Source organism: Filicampus tigris, chromosome 19, assembly GCF_054856515.1.
Source record: "Filicampus tigris isolate MCC_2025a chromosome 19, RoL_Ftig_1.0, whole genome shotgun sequence".
NCBI classification, from domain to species: Eukaryota; Metazoa; Chordata; class Actinopteri; order Syngnathiformes; family Syngnathidae; genus Filicampus; species Filicampus tigris.
In genome coordinates this window covers 9,751,948-9,775,342 of record NC_141235.1, presented here as the reverse complement: position 1 = coordinate 9,775,342, position 23,395 = coordinate 9,751,948, and the positions used below count along the sequence as shown (strand labels likewise).

Sequence of the window (23,395 nt, the reverse complement as noted above, 5' to 3'; positions counted from 1 at the left end):
AATAGAGGGCGTTGTGAATAGAACAGGAGGCTAATCTTTTATGTGTGCCAGCTTCCTTTTAACAACGCCTCGTTAACGGTGAGGATTAACTCAAACCTTGGTGCCGGTGTCTCTATGGACGGTGGCACCAAACCAGACAAAACCAACCGGTTCCGAAATACCTGTATGTGTTCTCGGTTGACCTTCTGACCTCATTTTCAACTCCAAACGTCATGAACTTCTCAGCGCCCATTAAATTCATCAGAGGTTGTGATATCAGCACCCATTCTCCACAACAGGAGCTGCTGGCATTGAAAAACTCTGTTAAACTGTCTACGATGTTGTACCATTTTTCCATCCTTGATTGGGTTGTGGAAACCATTTAAGGCAGGTGGCCAACTCCGTGACTTGAACGCTGCTATTCGTGGGTGACTGTCTTTGAACTCAGTCACATTTGACGTCAGATTTCTGGTGTTTCAGTGCGATTATGTGTAACCTCTCTGTAGTCTCCCCAACAAGCCTATCTGGTTTGAATGTACAAACACGAAAACTTGTTGTTTGATGTTTCATTCAACCAACATCAGATTATCAAGCTTTCACATTCATATCTGATCGGTCAGGAGGTCTGCAGAGCAGCTGAAAAAAAATATTTTAACCACGACCACTACATACACACACACACACCCAAAAAATACAATTTCTCAAAAACATCATGTAGGCACAAATTAAGGGCGTTGTGATTGGGCAGGCCGCTAATTTCCATTGTGTGACACATTCCTCTCATGTCAAGGATTAACTGAAGCGCTGGTGCCAGCATCTCTACGCACGCTGGTATCAAGACAAAACCGGCCTGGGTAGCACCTTCAAGCTCTGTACAGCGTACATCCAACAACATTCACCAGTCACAACATTAGGCACACTTGTGCAGATATTGCTCAAGTTAAAAAAAGCATGTCTGCATGTTCAAAACATTCTCCGAAAAACAGACAGTTGTCATCCAAAGGAAAGCATGTCTACATTTTAAACATAGAATACTTATCTTTCTTCTTTGTTCTTTACAATAAAAACAAAACAGGTGAGGGATACAGTAGATACTTATAAAGGTGTGATAGGGACAAAAGAAGTTAGTAATAAGGTCATAGGAATATGATGAAAGTATTACGAATAATAATGAGGTTGTATTTTTTTTCAAGAAAAATGTCATGAAATCTAAATGTCATCATTTCGAAACGTTGAAAATCACGCAAATGTTAACGCTACAGTGCCATATATTCAGGAAATATCAATAAATATTAGCCATAGCCCCAACAAGTATACATTCAACCTTGTTACATATGAAGTTTTTTTTCCTTGTACTTTTATGACATTAAAGATGCATTTTTTTGTCTTTTCTGTGCAGCCTTAATACTACCATCGGAATCCATCTTTAACAATTTATTTTGTACTACAGCTCGACTTCAAATAGCATAAGCAACACACATTTTTTTAATTTGCATTGTCACACGAGTCAAATCTTTCAGGAGCCATTAAAACATGTATTCTCTCTTCAAACTTAATACAGAATAAATAACACCATGGTGAACTAATTTGCACTTCAAATGTCCAACAGGAAGTATGTAAAATTACGACATTTCTCCTGTCCTATACGACAGTCCCCCCACACCCCACAAAAAAAAAAAATCACCACATACATTAATTAACAAGATTTTAGACCCAAATATGTTTGTGTCATTTGTCACAATTTCTACAGAGGTCTTGCATAAATATTCTAGAGTACTCATGTTGCACACGAGGGAGGCGTGTGCAGGTGGAAGGCTGACCATCCATTTGCAAAGTGTGCCTTCTCTCACCACAGGGTGGAGTGATATGTCTCAGTCAACACTCTGTCAAGTGTGTTTACAGAAAAGAGGCCACAGTCCTGCAAAAGGCACAAAAGAGCTTCAACCCTGAGCTGGGATTTGAATTGTATGTACAGTACAATATAGTATATTTACCCAGCTATTTGTTTTGTTTGTTTTTGCATATAAGTGTTTAGAGAGAAGTCTTACTGAAAGATGGAGGCGGTAACCACATCCACAAGACCACCTGAAAATAACAAAATAGGTATATAATGATAAAAATGTTATGGAATATCTGAAATGGCATAAATGTGTTGGAATGCGACCTTGCGCAATGTGTTTTTAAGAAGGAATCTTGTACCTGGTTTGCAAATAGTGTCACACAGCCTTGGGCAAAGGTAACAAGAGGAGCAATACTGGAAGATGTGAAATCATACAAAAAGGTTTGCAAATTAAAAACACATTTGTGGTATGGAAATGAGACCAACATAAATAATTTCATAACTTTTTTTTTCACCATTATTGTGACCTATAGCCTGTACAACTCAACTGATCTTTGGCGCAATCATAACACTGCTCAGCTCATTACAAAAACAGTTACAGTAAGTTTGCACAAAATCAGCAGGCTTCAGCTAGAAAGAAAAAAAGGCAGAAACAGACCACTAGAAAATCTAGGGTGCAATTGCGCAGGAAAATAATTAGAAATAATTACCTTGGTCTTCTTTTATATCCACTTTATATAGAGGAGTGGATACTTACTTGGCAGATCTCACAGTGGTCCGATTCATTTCCCTCTTCACATGGACACTTGTCACAGTCACTAGAACAGTGCTGCACACAACAAATGCAATATGATATTCATACTTGTGTGATACCTTGATATTCAAAATATTTAAAAAAAAATAAAAAAAATCAAGGTTATTAATATTATTGCTACAGTTGTATACTGTACCTCCCAGATGGAGCAAATGCTACACAAAGAGCCCGAGTGAAAGCTCTGTCTGTCTGTGGTGGCCCCTTCCTCGCTCTGTTGTTGTGCTGAGTCCTCATCTTCATCTAATCGAACATCAGGAGAATAATATGACACATACTTTCTTAACTGTAAATATGAATGTATAGTGTTGATACTCGGTCATGACCCAAGGATGACGTCATTATTACAATAGATGGACGGAACATAATATTATTACGATAGATGGACAGAACATAATATTGGTTAGGCACACCAGACAACACCACGAGAAAGAATATAACCTGACACGATCATTCATTTGAAAAACCCAAGATACAATCAAGTAAAAATAAAATGAAATAATAATAATAATAATAATAATTGTTGGTCAGGATTATAAATTTGGAATGACTCACAAATTTAAGAACTATACTATTCTGAATATGCTCAAGAAATGTTATGAGCTTTTATAGAAAATTTAAAACACTTTTTTTTTTTTTTTAATAATGATGAACCCCCCAAAAAATAACAAGCAAAATTCAGTCAAGTCATCAGTGACTCAAGTTAAAGTCATAATGATTCAAGTCTGTATCTCGGCAATACAAGTGCTGTTTACCAAATTTTAAATTGTGAATTTTAACCTAATGAATGCTACCAGGGCACAGTGCGTATCTCTACAGTGTAGGCCACTGATCCATTTTATTCCAGTGGTTCCACCAAAAGCTGAAACGGTTCAGATAACACTCAGAGGCAACGACCTCAGTCACTCACCAATAAGCCGATTTATTTTACCACTGATGTATGTGTGTGACTATGTTTAAAACTACTTCTACTACTACAAATAATAATAATATTAATAATAATCATCATCATCATCATCCTCATCATCGTTATTAATAATAATAATAATAATAATAACAATAATAATAATTATTATTATTATTTAAAAGAAATTGATTAAAATAAAAATAAAACAAGATGATTAACATACACCACAGTTTAAAAAGTTTGGGGTCACATAGAAATGATAGACATATTTTAAATCGAAGTAATTACGCTATGGAGTTGTGTCTTTTAAGATATACGCAACCCAGTAACTAAAACCGCCTAATACATCCAGAACAAAAGTGAGCTACATGCCTGCAGGCATGACAGCAAGCTAACTGCTCTAACGTAAGGTACAGTACATCCTCCTTTCTATATTATTTTTTTCTACATGTTTTCAACCATAAAGAAGTTAGTCACTCATACTACTCACTCAACACAACCCCGTTACTCATTTTACAATAAAAGTACTTATGAATGTGCTGTTTTTTCTTTTATTATAGCGAGGTTTGCTCTCACGAGTTAGCTTAGCAGCTAACATGTAGCATGCTAGCATATACTGTACTACTGAGCAAATACTTCATCATTGATTTTCATTTCCTATTTCGGTAGTTATAGTGATATTAAATTAAATTTGTATTAATATACGATTTAACTTTAAAGGATTTATTATGTAATATTTATATATGTCTTTGTATACATACTGCATTGTACTGCACTGTCTTATAAAACGTTTACCATTGGTTGAGCTGGACAGATCAAATTATGATGGCTTATTGCCTGTTTTTCTTGAAAACATGAGAAAGAAAATTTACAAAATAAATGGTCTGTTTAAAAAATACAAGTGTATACTATATATATATATATATATATATATATATATATATATATATATATATATATATATATATATATATATATATATATATATTGGTGCCTAAATTGTCCTCCAATTCTGGAATGAATGACTAGCTCAACAGTAACAGCGTATGGCAATAGTAGCTTATGTGACCCAACAATTGGTCAACAAAAGGTGATTATAGTGCAGACTTGATTCACCTTGTTCATTCCCATCTTTCTCAGCATCATCAACTTCCTGCTCTTCATTAGCTGCCTCATTATCCTCATCAGTGGGATCCTCTTCCTGCGTCTCTTCCACAATTTCTTCCTCCTCATTTTCAGCGTCTTCCTCTTCTGTTTCTACAATCTCAGCAGCTTTTTCATCCTCAGTTTCATCAGCCTCCTCTTCGCTGTCTTGCTCCTCTGCCTCACAATCGTCTTCTTCTTTAGCCAAGCCATCTTCATCTTCAGCCTCGCCTTCTTCCTCCTCAGACTCCTCATCATTAGTGATTCGCTGCTCCTCGGTCTCCTCTTCCTCAATCTCATTTTCTCTCTCCTCCTCCTCTTCTAAAGTTTCTTCTTCCTTTCCATTCCTTTCAGCCCCATCATCTGATTCTTCCTCTGCTACCACGTCCTCCTCCTCTTAGATACAAAGACAGATACTTTATTCATCTCGCAAGGGTAATTCTGCATTGATTTTATTGAACCACCAAACGGATCAGCATTGAGGAAGGATTAAAAGGAAAACAAAAAGCAGAGGTGTATTAACAAAGTATAGTATTATTGACAGGACCCGAAAATGATATGTTAATGAATTATCATACACCCAATATGAAACTGTTGATATGCATATATGTACGCATATTAGTTCAACTGCACTGAAAGTTTGAATAAAATTATAGCTAAAATTGTGAAATTTAAATGTGTTAATCATTAAGTCACATTTCAACAATGAGTGCAAATTGGGAAGTCGAAATATGGATATCACTACCATCATCCCATTTATCTGCAGCCAGCTCCTCCACAACTCCGTCAAAGGCATGTTTTGCCTCGAGGTCTCGAGCTACGGCCAAGGATGGACACAGCAGCAGCAGCAGCAGCACCAACAGGAAGCGTCCCACCCGTTTTTCTACTGTTGCCATCTTGAGGAAGCTTAAAATCCACAGAAGTGGTCCAAGACGGAAATGAGGAAAAAGAGGGGACCAAGCCTGAGGACGCACTGTGGCAAGTGCAACACAAGTGGGTGAGGAGAAGGTGATTGACAGGGGCATATGTGCATGGTGAAAGAATGCTACTGATGCCATTAGGCCTGTTTCTTTGGGAGGAGGGGGGTGCCCTTTATAGCAGCTTATAGTGTTAACTGTTAGAGAGAAGTGCATTCAGATAACATATGATAATGAGATCCAGTTACAATGTTATGCAATACAACTTGAAGGCAGTCAGACTGGGATAACGTCATTAAATCCCATGCACGAGTTGTCTCATAAATTCTGCCTTTGCAGTATGAGTGCGACATATAATAAGTACAGAGGGTGACACTTACTTTGCTTTGTTTGCAGTTAAAAACATTTGTTTAGGCAGACATTCCAGGAAGACTTGAATGCTTGTATAGTTTTGCTTTTATTTTTGGAGGTTGCATTGTATACAAAATTCTCTATCGCCTAAAAATAAATATTTAAATTACAGAGCAACTTGAACTGTCTCAGAATGTAAAAGTTAAAATGATTCAACAAAAGCATGTTTCACACAGACAGTGTCAAAATGATGTATGGAATAGAGCTGAGATGACCTGCGCATAGCATGTGTTCAATGCAGACATGACTAGCTAGGATTCCAAAGATTGATCTCTATTCAACACAAGACAGAATTTGCTTGAGTGACTCTGACCACAGCTCTCAACTCTGGCGCGGATAACAGGTGGCGCAGTTGGCTATTTACAGTAAAGGCTCTTTACAGAGGACATCGACAATGTTACGACCTTTACTCGAGCTGTGACCACCTGGCCTGGGAAGCACCTTCAAGCTCTGTAAAGCGTCATCTTACGACATTACATCCAACAACATTCACTGGTCACAACATTGGGCACACTTGTGCACTCCAATAATTAGATTAGCATTTCCAAAAATATTGCTCAAGTCTACGTTCAATACAGAGATGCATCTCTACTAGTCTTGGAACTCACTTGATCAGTGATTATATATTCATTACCAATAATATATCTTTGGTCATGTCGTATTATCATATCTTTGACAATGCGACAAGAACAGGTCCAAATTCCACACCAAGTAATCCCATGTACAAAGAGACACCGATCAATTTTGATATATTTTTTTTATAAAACAACTGCATTCAAATGGTAAAAGTCAACAATCCCTTCCTCAAGTAGTGTGACAGTCAACAACATAAAGTAACATCAAATAGTACATATTCGGCATCAAACGTGAATTAACATGCAAAACGTTTAGCCCTCACCCGTGTCACACCATATTTGGTTATAGTGTTAAATATGTACAGTATCCAGTTGTAGACTATAAATATAATTTGGCATTTGAATAGCAAACATTGCACTTACCGGTAAAAAAAACAGTAATCTTAAAAATATTTACAAGTACTGTATTCAATAATCAATACTGTAACAATGATGTGATGGCTGCTTTTCCACTCCTACTGCGGCCAGTCATAATATGGTCTGGCAGGCAGTTGTCAAGGCAACAGCCAAGGTAAAAATGTCTTGTCGTGACCACCCCCCACCCAACACACCCCACCCAAGGCCTCACCAAAGCTGTATCAACAAGACGATGTGAACGAATCTGTAGGGTGAAAAAAAAAATAATAATAATAAGGGGTCGGTATGAGTAGTAACCGGTTCAATTTTAGGACGTACCTCTCAGGTTTGGGGGGGGTCTAGGAGGTTTAAATGAGCTGCCTTGCGCCAAAGTATCGACAATCCAGCTTAGTGCGCTGGTGCAATATTCCATCTGTGAGATAAAGAACATTCATGAAGACAACTGAACCAATCACCGCTCAAGGTAATATCAATAAAGTGAGAATGCAGCCTGATTTGATCAAATAAGGTATTTCAGGTGAAATTTCAGGATAAGCTTGAAATGCATTATGACACTTCAAACATGGACATAATTTGACCTTTTCAGAACCTTTGAATGCACTTGTTTATGTGTTCAATGTTTCAGTGCTTTTTGCACAACTTGTTCTCTAATAAGGAGCTGAATGGTAAAATTCACAATAGGTGTTTGATCCACAAACATTTACATTAGCATCCACAGCATGGTACCGTGGTGTCAATTTTTTTTATGATTATTGTGATTATGTTCCACAAATACAAACTTCTAAGGTTGGATTGCATGTGTCATGAGAGGTACAACTTCCGGAAAATAAACTTCACTATTGCAGTTTTACCTCACTCTCCAAAGTCCTGAGCCTGTGGTCAAAGTCTCTACTTTCAGTCAGATGTTTCATCACACCGTCCACCCTACAAAAGAAGCCATTTTACTCAGTCTTAACCATAAAAAACAAATAAACAATATTAGGTGCACTAACACAATCTAATCAAAGACTTAAATCTTGTAATCTGCGTTGACAATTTGACATGCATTGATTAATCAATCAAAAACGCCGACAACAAAAGCGAGTTCACCTCTACGTGAAAATGTCCAAATTGTGTCCAAGGTGTCCATACTTTGGGTGGCCACCATTATAATATTAAATCAGTTTTAAGTCAATCCAGGTTTCCTAGACAATTATTTTTTTTCTTTTATTTAGAGAATAAGGTCTAGGACGTGCGTCCGGGAACATCGGCTGATAAAAGACACGTCACAGCGCACAACTTCTGAAGAAGGCGGCAGTGAAAACTAGCAAAGGTAAATACAAACCCTAAAGAAAAACCAATCAGTGTGTCTACAAGAAGAATGTCGTTAACCAGGTTTCAAGTGTAACAAATAAAAAGCCTGTCCTCACTTGGCGGACATGCGTTTGAGCCTCTCCGAGTCACTGCTCTTCTGGATTTTGTTCTGAGCGGTTAGGAAGTCCTCCTTCTGAATGGTTTCCCACGTCATAAGTCTGTTTGCTGCCTTGCCTTTTAGCTGCAACACTGGTGACACACAAACACGAGCGGCCGGTCAACCTTGCCGACTTTGCAAGGCCTGAAACGCTGCGGAACAAATACTGACCGAAGTGGTGGATCTTGACAGAGGAGACCTTGCGGATGTTCCTCTTGATGAACAGGTTGATGTGAGAGAGGATGATAAAGGGTGGCGCCAGCGAGGGGCGTGAGTGGTACTGGACAATGAGGTTGTACCGCTGGAACTTCCAGTAAATGTCACTGTTGGCCTGCACCTCAGAGAAGGTGTAACTGCAAACCATAGCAGTGGTGGTGAAGACAAATAATAGTTATGGAAACAAATTCTCCCCTGTAAGTGGTCCCTTGATCATTAAGAACCCCTGATTCATGAGACATGTTTACCTGAACATGGCAATGAGAAGATTGATGAGCAGGATGTTGGTGACCAGCAGATAAATAACCAGCAGGATTACCACCAGCCAGTTACTGTTCGTAATCCGACACGGCTCCGCACCGCCGTCAATTAGCGTCACGTTGCTGGTGCACGCCATGTCCCAGTCCTTCCCCACTGGGAATAATGCGGATGAGAGACAAAAGCAGTCAGAGAATGGGAATTAAATGCTAGAATTCCTTTCAGAGCCAAAAGATGAAAATCTTATGAGATTAGAGAAGATATGTACACATGCGCTCCTACCATCCATTTCTTCCACGGGGATCTGTCCAAAAATGTGCAAGTACGGCCTGTAGAAAACCCGGCGGAAGATGCGATCAAGTTGGGGGTCGTAGGAATACAGCAAAGCCTGGTTGGCCACACCATAGGCCATTAGCCAGACCCCCAGGAAGAAGAGGAAGAAGAAGACATCCTTCATCTGAAAAGAAAAACAGTGAAACAAAAAAAAGTGAGGAATACTCATTTATTACCTTCTTGGATGTGTTTTGTCACCTTTTTCTTACCATCTTTCCCACTATGATGATTTTGGGTCCCAGCTGTTTGTGAATAGCAAAGATGTGAATGAGGCGGAGTGTGAAGACCATGTAGTCCACACACATAACATCCCGGCCAAATTCATAGGACCATTTGAACATCCTGAAACACAGGCAGACTGTATTAAAACTATGTGGCAATGGGGCCTCCTAGTGCTCAGGTTGTCATGCTTCGCTACAGCCGTGATTATCAACTACTGAGCTGTGACAGATCATCAAGTGTCTGGCAAAAACGTATCCATATTTTCTTAATTAGTTCCACCAAGTTCTCCCAGAATGGCCAACATTAAAATCCAACAGCAAAGGCCCAAGTGTTCATGAAAAACGAGGCAGTAGTTGAATTTCTGAAAGTGTATTTCATATTATTGCAAGACATCGTCACAAATATGCACAGTTTCAAAATTAACAATGAAAACATTGCGCAAAAGTTAAATAAAAATTGTATGGAAATAAATGTTTAAATACAAACCGTTTTTGAAGATTAAATGCAAATGAATTGCACTTAAAAGTTCAATACTAATATAATATTTTATTATTATTTATTTCAAGAATGTGTTCTATGCAAGCCTACTAGTTGAAACAAGGCATTCTGGTAAATATTGCGTTTGTGGAATAAGAGTTAATCCACTGGTTTTTAGCCATCTCTGGGGGTGGCCATTTCGTCACTTCTGTCGACTGAAAATGACCTCACAACTACTCTAAGGTGAGGTAACGACCATTCACGGCCGGCCTGTTTTCAGAAGCTGAGCCGTGATTGGTCGTTACCGATCGAAATGACAAAATGGCCGCCCCCCTGAGATGGCTAAAAACGGGTGGATTTTGCTGCTTAACTCATATTCCATATTCGCAATATTAATCAGAATGCCGTGTTTCAACTAGTGGGCCTGCTGGGAACATATTCCTGAATAAAATATGTTTGGGTTGATTTCCCCTTTAAATGTAGTGAACGGTATATTCACTTTTTGGGGACCTTTTTTTTTCGGTGATATGATTTTGAATTATTTGCGAATGTAAAACATTGGGCGTTGCCTCAATAAATGTTGCAAAACATTGCTTGATAGAGAGAGGTGAATACGGACAAGTCGTGGGCACATGATCCTCTCATCTGGAAAGCCATTGTTTGCTCAGATGTGTACCTGGCATGTTAGCATGTCACTTGTGTTATTCTAACCTCACAAGCATAAGTGACACCATGTCGACTGTTGCCTGAACTCTTAACTGGAAAAGACCTCTGCCGTTAGCATCTCTCCTGCGGCGGCGTCAATCATGGACACTTTTTTTTTGGGGGGGGCTTGAGGGTGGAACGGTGCGGGGGGTGATCATTTCTATGAATAAGGGCGGGGGGTCGTGGCCGGAATGGTACCCAGGTCAAGGGTGGAGGGTCGCGGCTGGACCGGCAAAAAAGGGTCAAGTGCCCAGCTCTGGTAACCGCTTAATGCTACCTTTTGACATTGGCAGAGACATACTAATTTAACAATTTGATTTGTTGTAACAATTTACACAGGAGTGCAACTGTACTGCTACCTTTACAATATGTTGAATCTCATACAGGTAAATGAGGCTATCGAAATATTAGAAACGTCTCTCAACAAAGGTGCCGTTGTTCTACAACCACATTTATAAACAGTGTTAAACTCTTTGACGGTGTCAACCAAAACTGAGCATTACTAGCTTTGGATGGAATTAATGAGGCATTCACGAGTGTAATTCATGTTCCTTGGCCCGATAAAGGCAAACACTGCAGTACAAACACATGGATGATCCATTACCTGCAAATTAGGCCAATGATGAACAGTATGATAGCAGTGAGGTCACACTTGTTCCACACATCCTGAATGTAGACCCTGACTCTCTGGCGTAAAGTCATCGTCCCTAAAAAGAAGGTCTTGGAAAGAGAAACGACATCAGTAAAAGTCGATGTGTAAATTGTAATTGCATACTGAGGCTGTCTGTGGAAATCTGTGAATATGTGGGACTCATGTTATTAAGATATGTGTTGGGCCTGTAAAAAAACATGCCTCCGGACCAGACTTTGGACACCCCCGATGTATATGAATCGTCTCTCGTCATTTACCTCTCGTATCTCCTCGCACACCATGGTGAACACCCAGAAATAGAGCACCAGCTCTGTTATGGCGGGACCAGTGGGGGGCGGCGGCTTGAAATCCACCAGCAGCACGTAGGCGAACAGCAGCAGAAAGAGGAAATACATGAGGACGTTGCCCAAAAAGGACGTGACTGGCGCGAACCAGAACTGACGCCATCTCGACACGATGAACGGCCGTTCGGGAGGTTTTGGCGAGAGAGGTCGGCCTGAAGAAAACGATATGTCGACACCGTTGGCTCACACCCTGAAATGAGTATTTAGGCCAGTATTTACAGTATGGGAAGTGGTGACTCACCTCTGATGGTTGCAGTCCTGGGAGTGTGTACTCCTTGCGAGTCTGCTTCACTAGTGGTGAGACCACAACATGATTTCAGTTATGTAAAAGCCATTAACACAAAGCTCAACTGATAAAATGAGGACGACAGTTTTTTACAGCGATACTTTGACTTGTTTCTTGAATTGTGAGTGAGATGCATGATGCCGGTTGGATTTTCTGAGATCCTCAGCTGCCCTAAAGCTCACTCGTACAGTACCTCAAATTTTGATGGCAATCAAAAGAGTAAGATTTTTTTTTTAAATTCACCAAGTGACGGCTCATAACAAGGTACCACTGTACTTATTTGCTTTTTTTTTATTTTATTTTTTATACACCTAGCCTACGTTTTTGGTTGAAAAATTCAAACAAGTCCCCACAATACACGGAGGTTCACTTTATATGATTACATGTGCTTAATGTCGGAGAAGGAGAAGATGGTGGTGCCATAGAGGCTGTCGTTGTCCCGGCCCACAGTGTCCTCAGTGGGCTTCACATCTTTCTCCTGCTGGTGCTCCTCTAGTGCCCTGCAAAGTGGAAGGAAAACCCAGATATATAAGTACCGGTAAGTTGTGTGACAATCATACCAACCTACCAATGAATTCAACTAGCAGGAGAAATACAGCAGGTGTTTTTATGAATACGTTCCTTGTCATTATGAGTGTTTTGATTGTTTATAGAGTTGATGCTTTATTTTATGTCATGTTGACAGTAATGTATGCATGTGAGCAGCAGACTGCTTTTAAATTTCCTTAATAAAGGGTATACAGTATCTGTTTTATTATTTATTTGCTCTACCTATCCATCTGTCTAGATAAAAGAGTATTTTGGTTCTGTATTCTTGTTTGGTCTTCAGAATGTATTTTTCTGGAAAGTTCAGGTTGAACTTTTTGGGCAGGCGTGAATTTTGATTTTTGAGGTTGGTAACGTTGAGAATGTTGAGTTGATGTTACCTGAAGGAGATCAAGTTAGTGTAGCAGAGGACAGGGCAGAAAAAGGTGAGCAGCAGTTTCCACACCTCTGTGTTCCTCTTCATGTCACCCCACCAGATTTGGGACAACAGAGACTGGCGAGAAAAGAGACCATTCACTACATGCCAAGTGATCTGCTCATTTGATCGTGAGCTGCGTGGAAACAAAGCGAGCCACCTGAACTCCATCATGGCTGAAGAAAAGGCGCGCGTCCGCGCTCATTCCCATTTGGAGGCAAGTGGTCCCGCCCCAAACCGGCGATTTGCGAATCAGCAAGGTAAAAGAGCGACTTTCATTGCTACGGTAACAAGAACTGAAGACATCTGAAATTCAGACAACAAACAGTTAGGCTACGGCAGTGTTTTTCAAACTTTTTTGAGTCAAGACATTTATTTCATTGAAAAAAAATCACGCGGCACACCAACAGCTGAAAATGTGAAAAAAAAGCTTATTTTACCAATATAAGTGTTATATTGTTTATATAAGCACTTTTTTAACATTGAAGAATGACGTTATATTGTAACATCTTGAACAGGAATTAAATAAACACAAAGAAAAAAGTATTTTTTAATGTTTCATTTTGAAACCTGGGCCTGTTTGGAAAAACATGCGCCACTAATTCGCTTGTCCCTTAACAAAGACGATTAGCTACCTACTGGGATGGAAGAGTCCTACAACGTAGTAACTGCATGATTATGCTGCCAGATGCTAGACCGCACAGGCGCACAAGTTAGATCATTTCCCACGGCACACCTGACTATCGGCACAGTGTTTGCAAAACACTGGGCCAAGGTATATAACATATATGGCTTTCAGGTGAACCTTTATTAGAGAAGGTCAAAGTTCAGCTGTAAAAGTTATAGTACGTTTTAGGTTCATCCTGAAATTTCACCCAAAAACTCAATATCTCTCACTTTTTGTGAGTAGCGTTTAAATCCAATAGGAGCAGATTCCTGCTTTTACCATGTGCCAGGTTCTCAAATTTCTGGGCCAACTCTTTCATCGAGAGTTTGGTTTCGGTCTCAACTTCCAGTTTGGAAAGTTCCCTTAGCATCTTGCAGCCACTCAGAGCACCCAGCACTGATTCTCCTGCCTGGAAAGAAGTAGTAGAAAAAGTCCTTTAAATTAAACTTTGAAAACGGTGACATTTCCAAGAGAGTTTTCTTAATCAAACAAGTCCATCTTCTAACTATCTGTAAAGCTACCATTTCCCAGAAGAAAGTGGACATCTCGCTGCGGTTCTGCAGGACGGCCCAGATGAAGAGCGAAGCCCAGGGGAAAAGGCAGCGCTTCTCCCGATACAAACAGTCTCCACGCAGCAGCTTACTGGCGCGCTGGCAAGAGAGAAAACAGGTTGGTGGTTAAATTGTTTTATCATCGGTGACATGTTACAGTCATGGCTGAAAAACACAAAGCGAGCATATCAAATATTTTTTTCCCACAGACATAACCCATTTAAACTTGTTGAAAAACATTGTTAACATATTGGGAGACACACAAACATTTGTAAGCATAATAGATAGAGAAAATAATTCAAAATACTGTCCACTGTAGTATTGATAAGTGCTGTGTGCCATGAATACCGCTAGATGGCAGCAATCCCCAAGGTATGGTGTTCCATAGTTTGTTGCTGCGTTACGAGGTAACGGAAATAAACGCTCTCAAAACAACAGCAGAAGCCTTTTAGATGCAGCACGCTTGGGGGCCTTTGTAGTCTTAAAACGAAACTAAAAGCTTTTGAGGCAAAAAGCTGCAATGTCGTTACCAAGAATGTGTCATGTTACCAATCAAAGCCCCAAAGAATCAAAATCCCATAAGACTGCTTAGACGTTCATTATTTTACTTACACATTGACTTCTACTGCAGTGTAATGTTTTCAATTCTGTGCAGTATTCATGTGAATGTAAAAAGTTGTAACAAGCCACAAGGAAATGGGGAGTTTAAGAATACCCTCATTGCCCTCCTCTTGGACGTGATTTGTTCCAAATCCAAGGGGGCATAATAGAATGGCTGGCAGACATCACCCATTAACAGTTCTAGCACTCTTGACACCTGTGGAAAAAAGGAAAATAACAGTAAAATAAATAATGACGATCAGCACACAAAGTTTCCAGAATGAGTTAAAAAAAAAAAATCACCTCGAAAAGACTGAGCTCAGTCACTGGTCCACTGCGAATTTTCTCAGATGCACCTTTGCTGGGGGCCTCCTGCATGTGCGAGGGTGTACCGAGTCTCTCCAGCAGGCGGCGCTGGAGTAGCTGGTAGAGAAGTGTCCCGTCAGCCACAGATCTGTAGAGGCTTTCCAACCGGCCATAGGTCAAGTAGTCCAGGATGTTTAGGCCATTCTCAGTGAAGAGGCGCACAAACTGAGGCTTGTCATTGACCAGGGCGTCGGTCATGGAGTCCTCCAGGTCTTCATACTGTTTGATCATTGGAGGGTGTTGGAAGTAAGCGATTTTAGGACTTGGGATTTGCTCGGCTAAAACTCAGCAAAACACTCATATTTGACTTTGTGGTATCTACTACCTCTTCTATGGAGAAGCAGTGCATTTCCACTCACCCTCCACTGGATGTCTCCGTTGAAGAGTTCGCTTTTGGCGATGTCGACCCTGTTCCATGTGACCGCGAGCTTCAGCTCTTCATTGTACGGGCTGTGGTCGACTGACACGCGCTGCTTCGTCGCTGAGGAGTCGCACAGCATTTGAAGTTATGCTGCTACCCGAAACATGCCGAATGTCCTGACTGTGGATTGGATATTTATACTCTACCTCCCACGAGGGCTTTGAGCAGTACTGTGTCAAAGTCGTTGGGGCCCTCCTGCTCTCCGTGGTAGATGGTGATCAAGTCTTTGTTTTGGTAAATGCTCAGAGCCTGGATAGGTTCACAAGGAGGAGAGTGGGCACACAGTATGAGTAGCACATCAGTGGAGGATAAAATATATGCAGTACATTTTGAAAAGCCAGACTATATTGTGTTAAGCAGTGACAAATTACAGTTTTGGACAGCATGCAATTTCCACATTGCTGTGAAGGGTACATTGCTTTTGGCCCTAATAGGGTGGCGCAAGACACACTTCACTATTTATAATGTCAAAATCCATCAGTACTGTACGACTTTTTGGTAGCACTTTCATGCTTGAATTTGGGAAATTCTGAACATCGCCACATCCCCAGTTTGTGACTATGTGTAACTGTAACTAAGTAAGTAGCAGTGCCTAACGAACTGAAACCAAGTAACTTCAAATGAGTAACTGTAAGTAATTACCGGCAACTAAAGCAAAAATAAAGTCAGCAAAAAATGCCAACTTGTAACTATGCAACCATTACTAGGTAACCTCCACCTAATGATTGTGCTTGGCCTTAGAAGGAAGTCAACCCAAACATTTTTTTTTTCAAGAATATGATCTATGAAAGCCCACTAGTTGAAACAAGGCATTGTGATAAATATTGCGTTTGTGGAATAAGAGTTAATCCACCCGTTTTTAGTCATCTGAGGGGGCGGCCATTTTGTCACTTCCGTCGACTGAAAATGACATCACAACTGCTCAGGGCTGAGGTAACGACCAAACACGGCTGGCCTGTTTTCTGAAGCTGAGCTGTGATTGGTCGTTACCTGAACCGTGAGCAGTTGGGATGTCATTTTCAGGCGACAGAAGTGACAAAATCAATCAATCAGTCTATCATATTTCATTTATATAGCACTTTGCATACATAAAAATGCAACTCAAAGTGCTGTAAAACATCCAAAACACAACATAAAAGAAAGACTCAATATTTCAAATCTTTCCATTAACAAAGTGTTTGTTGTTTCAACAGCCTTAGAGCAACAGTGTCCAATGAATGGTGTTGCACATGAGGAAAAAAAAAAAATGAAGGGACTATTGTACCGGGGGATGTCTTGTGAGCGTGTATGCCCTCTGCAAATTGCTTGGCAACGTTCCATGTGTGTTATGAAATTTCCTGTCTGTGCTCGGATGGAATTTTGAGCCCAGCGGCATTAAAAGAAAGGTCAGCCTAAACCCTGAGATCATCTATTGTAAGCCGTAAGGTGAAACCGTTGTGAGCAAACCTTGGCGCTCAAGGGCCACAATAAATTTTTAAAGCAATTTCAATAAAACAATAATAATTTATGCTCTTTGTTTTGCATTATTCTGAATTATTTCCATGACAATCAATTTGCTAATTAGCTATTTATTCAAGAATGTGGATACTATTTGAGCCACGGGCCTTATTTTGTCCACCCCTTGGTTGCACCCTTACTGCTGGGCCTTCCTGCTTGCTGCATGCCAAAAAAAAAACCCCCACACAGTTGTGACAAGAGTTGCACTTACACGCTCAACAAGTTTGTCCGTCTCCGCTTCTGAGGGAAAGTATTTGCGAACCCGTTCTGCCACTCTGTCTTTCAGGTCCACGCTGGGCCCCGCCTCACCGTCGCACTCGCCGGAAGACGGTACGACCGGCGCCGACGACAAGTTCTTCACGATGTCACTCAAGAAGTCGGCCATGCCTCCTGAGCCCGCCAGCACCAACCAGGGCATGGAGCTCTTCAGAGAGAGATCAACTCTCTGGAACGAAAGCAGATAGTGACACATTTCTTGAGGGTGCGTTTTTTCTTTTGTGCTGCTCACGAAAGTGAATGACGACGATACGGTTTTGACAAAGCTTTACCTCCAGTAGACTGGCGTCCCCTGAGACCAGCATGCAAAGAACTGGGATGTCGATACTGCCGCTGCCTAAAAAATAGCAAAACAAATTAAAAAGGGACAGTAGCAATATTCAGAACTTATTATTAATACAAGTGTATGGCTATATGTAAGAATATTGCCGCTGAGACAATTTAATTTCTATGTCTTTACAGTGGCAAAAAGTCTACTCATGTCTGTTCAAATGCCAGGTTTTTGTGACATAAGTAATGAGGAAAAAGATAAAGAATTTCAAAACTTTTTCCACTATTATCGGAAAATTAAACAAAACAAAAAAACAACTGAAATGTGTTTGCAAAAGCGTGCACACCCTTATAACTGGAGATGTGGCTGTGTTCATAAAAGCAATCACATTCAAACTCATTAAATGGGACTCAGCGCATACCTGCCACTATTTTAGGTGCCTTTGATGAACCCCAAATAAATTTCAGATGAAGTAGGATTTCCACTTTTTTTTTCGTTCTAGCAAAAGCATTTTTGTGCTGTGAACAGTTGATTCTTTCTCCAACTATTCTCCAACTTGTCTAACGCCCCGTACTTCACTGTAGGTCTGGTTTCTTTTAGTGATGAGCAGTGTTGTGTTTGTGCCAAACATACCTTTTGCAATTATGCACAGAAGGTTTAAAATGTGTTTCAAATTTTGCAAAAACACACTTTGCATGTGGCGAAAGCTGTTATGGCAAACCAAGCCTTGACTCTTTGGTCGTGATTCAGATCAGAAGCAGTTTAAATGGTGCATGTGTGTGCTGACTCAATATTTAACATTATTCTTTCAGCTTGATCTGAGCCTGAAGGAGAGGTGGGAAAAAAAGCCGCTTTAACGCTTACAACACCCTGTATCTCTTTTAAGGGTATTCTTTATAAATGATGATTGAAGAATGCATTTCTTTTAGTCAGGCAAGAGTTGAAGCAGTTTAGGCATTTTGTTCATTTTTGCCACTGCACTCATCTTGAATTTACATGTCGAGAAGCAATGTGTCAAATGCATGCTTGGGCATGCAATGGCTTCCAGTAGATAGCAAAGGATCATGACATGCCTTCAGTTCAGGAATCAACACAAGAGAGTTAAACAGAGCTCAATGAACTCCGCATAACATGACATGGTTCTAAGTTTGATTCATCGGGGAGTAAGATCCGTGCTTTCTTTGAATTCAGGTTGTAACGCTTTAAAAGTACTTGCAATAATAACAGCATGGGGGAAACGAGAGACAATGGAGGCAGCTGACCTTCAGCTCACCGATTGAATGTAAAAATCAGCCCACACAATGGCTTGTATTTCACACAAAAGCAGTTACCCCAAATGCCTGTGCGCTGGTGGGAGATGTAGTCCTCCAGTTTGGCCCTGAAGCCCGTCTCGCCACCTCTGCGTCCCATGCTGCCGTCATCCACCAGCAGGAAAGCCTGGTAGTTGTTATCCAGGCAGCACGAGTCCCGGGTTGTGTTGTGGACATAATACTTGGCAGGAAAACTGCCCTGCAAGAAAAAGAATCAAGGGAAAGGTCCGCGGCAGGTGTTCTTTGATTAAAGGTCAAGAAACTTTGTTTTGTAAGATCCCAAGATAGATATCATGGACACAAGTATTGGGACATCTGGAGAAAAGCATGGAGCTGGGAGTTTGTCTGTGGATGTTTTTATGAGTAGTAAAATGTCTTGCGAAGGTGAAGAATGAAAAACTGGGCAATTCACTTGGACCTGCTTTCAAACACAAAACAAGGTTTGGGTGTGCCGTGCAGTGAGAGACCAACCTGTTCATTGACCAGCTGCTGCCGGTTGTGGACAAGGCCCCAGGGAGCGACGCCCAATGCCACCACCTTGTTGAGGGAGACCGAAGAAGCTGCGGTGGCGTGATCCCTCACCGCCTCTCCGACGCACCTGCCGACTCCTTCACGCAAGCCCGCTGTCAAAATCCAAGCTCCTGAAGAGGTGCAAAAATGTTGGTCCACGGGCTTGCAATTTGCAACATAGAGCAAGATGCAGTGTGCATATCGTCGCCGTTGGTTGGAAACCCAGTATGTCCAAATATGGCCAATTTCATATTTTAGTTTTTTCAATTTTATGTCAAGCATGTTCAAGGGTGTCATTATTGTTGCTTTGATCTGAGGCCCTCTGTGAGGAAAGCTGTCAGAAATGACTTCAGATGGCAGGATGTAGATGTACTCTGTGCCACCTGCACTTGGCAAACGAATCAGGAAGAAAATGCCATTGCCGTTCCAAATTTAGATTCACGCCCTCAAGAAGGCCCTTTCTTTCCCCTCCCCCCCCATGTGCAAAAACATTTTTCACATGATCCTTTAAGAGTCTGAGCTATGAGTCAATGTCGTGATTGTAGTGTCCCTCACTTTGTTTGTTTTGCAGAATGAAGTTTTTACCTGTGCTTTGTGAGGCTTTTACCAGACCCTGCCTGAGCACCTCCCGCACCCACGTCTTCACCTTCGTCCTGCCTTCGCCGCCCACTACGGACACCACCAGGTTAGGAGCAGGCAGACCCCAGTGGGCAGTCATCAGGGTGTAGACCATAGATGGCGGCGTGTCCCATGACAGCCGTAAGAACTGCAGTCCCCGTGAGGGTCAAAATAATAATACATGTTAAGTGCAGTGGTACTGCCGGACCACTGGGGAGCAGCGAGCCATAGCTTAAGGGTCTGCAGAATATAATTGTAGTAAATTATTAGTACTTACCTACATAAGGGTGCCAATGAAACATTTAAAAGCTTTGATGGGATTGTGATATATCATCGCATAACTCTGACAACCCTTGCATGAATTAAGTTGTTCTTAGAATAAAGGGCATATTATTACAGGAATTAACTAAAAACTGCGTAAGTATAGAATAGTTACAGTATTTATTTTATTTATTAAATTGATATTCTAAACACAGCGTTGAGCCAAATGCAACAACATTTCATTCTGGAATACCATAGTGCACACATGATGAAAATAAAGTCTGTCTGTTTAAGTATAATATTACAACTCAATCATCAAAAAGTATGATGATAGTGTTTTTTTATTCAGACAAAATCCATCTTGTAAAAAACAATTTTTTGCTTTAAAAAAGGGTATTTTATTCTCATGACAACTTTTTTATCTAAAAACATTCATTTGTTATCATAACACTGACTCTTTTTGTCAAAAATATACAATTTCTGAATCCTGTGGCATTTATCTTAACACATGGTAGTTAATTGGCCCTTGGTTTAGAACTGGTGGTAGTTATGATTAATTGGCATTTGAGTGTGAAAATCCCTGGTTTAGTGCTAGGTATATCCTCATGTCTCATGTTTTAGGTGGTATTTCTGCAGCCCTTAATGCATTTTCAAACATGACCCTAAAAATGACCAAACAGGACACATTCATAGAGCAATGGTATTGATTGAAAATGGAATTTTAGAAAATGACCCACGTAGCTGTGCCTCTTGCTGGCGCCGGCAAACTGCAGCTCTCCGAAGGCATCTGTCGAATACTCAGAAGAGTGCTGGGCGCTGTCCCAGTGATTGACAATGGCCGTGCTGAAATAGTCACCGAGGGCCACAGAGGCATGGGTATCTCTTGTCCCACCACACTGGCACAAGGCGCCATTACTAGGAGAAGTGGAGGAATTAAAGTAAATAAAAGAGCATGGGGCACCAATAGGGACTGTACGGACATAACAGTACCTGAAAGAATCTTCCACAAAGGTGGTGCAAATTCTTTTCTTGAAGATTTTGGGGATCCAGCTCTGGAAAACACATTCAACATCATTTCAGATTTTAAATAGGGACTGAACTTTTAATTCTGACTGAGCATGATGGAGATGGAATCTCAAACCTTGGCACATTGGCTTTAGTTCATAGGAAATAGCTGCTATTACACTGGTGAGGCATGCAGGGTTTAAACACTTGACTGTGACTTATGGCAAGGTGCTGCAGTTTGCCCCAGTGTGTGTATGTGAAGAGTGTGAAGGCTTGAGGTGTGTGAAGGTTAAACGCATTATAAATTGCAAAACGGGCCTCTTTTTTCAGGTCAAAAGTTACAAAATACAATAATATCAATAATGATAAGAAATGGTGTCATGATGAAATAGTGGTTAGCAGATACGCCCCACAGTTTGAAGGTTGCGGATTCAAATCTGAGCTCCGGTCCCCAGTCTGGAGTTTGTATGTTCTTTACGGGCTTGCATGGGCTTGGTGTTTTCAAAAAATAATGCATGTCAAGTAAATCAAGGACCTTAAATTGTCCTTTGGTATGAATTGTTTGTCTATATGTGAAGCGCGATTGGCTGGCAACCATTCCAGGATGTATCCTGCCTCTCGCCAGAAGTCAGCTGGGATAGGCTCCAGCGCACCCAGTGATCCTACTGAGGATAAGTGATATAAAAGATGGATGACTGGATACATAATAATTGATTAGACTGTACTTTATTGTCATTACACATGTCACAAGCAACAAAATGTAGACTGCATCTAACCAGAAGTGCATACGCACTATTTAAATAGCATATAAAGTATGCTCAGCGTGTCAGGCATGAGGATTGATTATACATAACCTATTAAGAGTAATTATTAATAATTATATTAATAACTGTATTGATAATAATTATTAATAATTATTAATATACATACTCATATATTTTCACTGCCATCGTAATAAAATATTTAGGAGTGCAGTAACAACTAGTACAAAGAGGGCCGTGTTCCATTCAGTTGTTTCAGCAGGTCCAACCACGTGAGACCAGTACACTACAGCTGAGTAACTAGCACGTTAAAGCAAGATGGAACGCGGCCACTGCGATTATGCACTCCGGTTACTGAACTGCAGGGTACCCCTTACTTTGATGTTCGACGGACACGGCGTTAAGTTTTTCGCTGATTTTAACCTGTAGGCCTTTCAAAACTGGACGTCATGTTTGGCATCTTACAGGGAAAACCTCACACAGCGCCTAAAGCAGTTGTCAGGTTAAAGTGTAAAAAACAAACAAAACACCTTCATTCTGACGATCCGAGTAAATTCCGATATACGCTATTGTTAAGCTAGCATGTGACACTATCGGCTTCTAACGCTCCGCCGCTTTACACGATAAGTGAAAACTGTCAGTTGGAAGCATGTTGGCCAAACGCCAGCGTCTACTCGGAATATATTTTACGACGAAATTGCCGTCATGTTTGATAAGGAAGACGCAATGGTGCAAGTGAAATGGTTCGCCGGATGCTAGCGAGGCGTGGACGACGCGTCATTGTGACTCACTTTCAAGTCTGCCAACTTTCACAACTTCTAGTTCCTCCGCAACAATTGCAAAACATTTTCCCCTCACCTGGTCCTTCTCGGATTTGTTTTTGTGTCCGCCTTCTACCGCGTCTCCAGTGTCTCTCATGCTGTCTTTGTCACTCCCTCGGTTTAGAGGAAGGTGCCAGAAAAAACTATCAATTCCGCGTTTTTTCCAACCATTATCCACTGACTATTTCCCCTTCCGATTTTATCAGAGTTTCTCAGTCCAGGCGGAGGAAGGACGGTGCAGAGCAAGCAAAGCACACAGGTGAGGGTGTGGTTGAAAGAGGCAAAACTCTGTACCTCCTCCAAACTCCCTCAACAGGAGTGGTCACTCACAGCCACACAAATATCACACCTGGTTCTCGATCTTGGGGAGCTCAGTTTATTTTAGAGCACTTCTGATGTTTTCTCTTGACCCTTCTGCTGAGCGTCTTGAAGCAAGGTTGCCACGCTGACAAAGGTTTTAACAGCAAGAAGACTCTTGCACAGGACTAAAAAGATATTACACTCCCAAGCCTAGGTTACACGCAGAGGGAGGGATTAATGCAAATGCAGAAAGACA

At 40.9% G+C, this 23,395-nt stretch overlaps 3 protein-coding genes across 8 annotated transcripts in view; 1 reads left to right on the top strand and 2 right to left on the bottom strand.

The window, feature by feature from the left end:
• Positions 1-723: 723 nt before the first annotated feature.
• Positions 724-5,898, bottom strand: LOC147129391 (uncharacterized). Of its 2 annotated transcripts, XM_086016708.1 has the most exons (7): positions 5,426-5,898; positions 4,654-5,074; positions 2,770-2,873; positions 2,577-2,648; positions 2,179-2,233; positions 2,028-2,064; positions 724-1,897 (listed from the first exon to the last, which is right to left on the bottom strand). In XM_086016708.1, the coding sequence occupies exons 1-7, from the start codon at positions 5,474-5,476 to the stop codon at positions 1,876-1,878; spliced, it is 762 nt and encodes a 253-aa protein (XP_085872834.1). In that variant the 5' UTR covers positions 5,477-5,898; the 3' UTR covers positions 724-1,875. The 2 variants fall into 2 exon arrangements, 1 of the variants encoding a protein (XP_085872834.1); XR_015082584.1 differs by having other exon boundaries at positions 2,179-2,648; positions 4,654-5,076.
• The window catches only part of LOC147129388 (chaperone Ric-8A), a 32,762-nt gene continuing 13,182 nt past the window's right edge, over positions 3,816-23,395 (top strand). For 3 of the 5 annotated variants that reach the window (XM_086016698.1, XM_086016701.1, XM_086016700.1), the window contains exons 1-5: positions 12,966-13,121; positions 14,089-14,240; positions 17,293-17,487; positions 19,945-20,058; positions 23,046-23,098. The gene's annotated coding sequence lies outside the window, so the exon portion shown is untranslated. Of the gene's footprint in view, positions 3,948-5,446; positions 5,689-8,214; positions 8,313-12,965; positions 13,122-14,088; positions 14,241-17,292; positions 17,488-19,944; positions 20,059-22,417; positions 23,099-23,395 lie in introns of those variants that run through there. The other 2 variants (XM_086016697.1, XM_086016699.1) reach the window with 2 other exon arrangements.
• Positions 6,036-23,295, bottom strand: LOC147129390 (transient receptor potential cation channel subfamily M member 4-like). The gene is made up of 28 exons (XM_086016684.1): positions 22,877-23,295; positions 21,243-21,304; positions 20,990-21,167; positions 19,959-20,139; positions 19,335-19,504; positions 18,885-19,062; positions 17,555-17,619; positions 17,218-17,451; positions 15,656-15,758; positions 15,448-15,569; positions 15,026-15,307; positions 14,838-14,939; positions 14,093-14,221; positions 13,851-13,980; positions 13,065-13,210; positions 12,870-12,982; positions 12,327-12,443; positions 11,899-11,948; positions 11,571-11,809; positions 11,266-11,381; positions 9,467-9,599; positions 9,207-9,381; positions 8,915-9,080; positions 8,622-8,803; positions 8,410-8,542; positions 7,852-7,924; positions 7,319-7,412; positions 6,036-7,244 (listed from the first exon to the last, which is right to left on the bottom strand). The coding sequence occupies exons 1-28, from the start codon at positions 22,934-22,936 to the stop codon at positions 7,222-7,224; spliced, it is 3,756 nt and encodes a 1,251-aa protein (XP_085872810.1). The 5' UTR covers positions 22,937-23,295; the 3' UTR covers positions 6,036-7,221.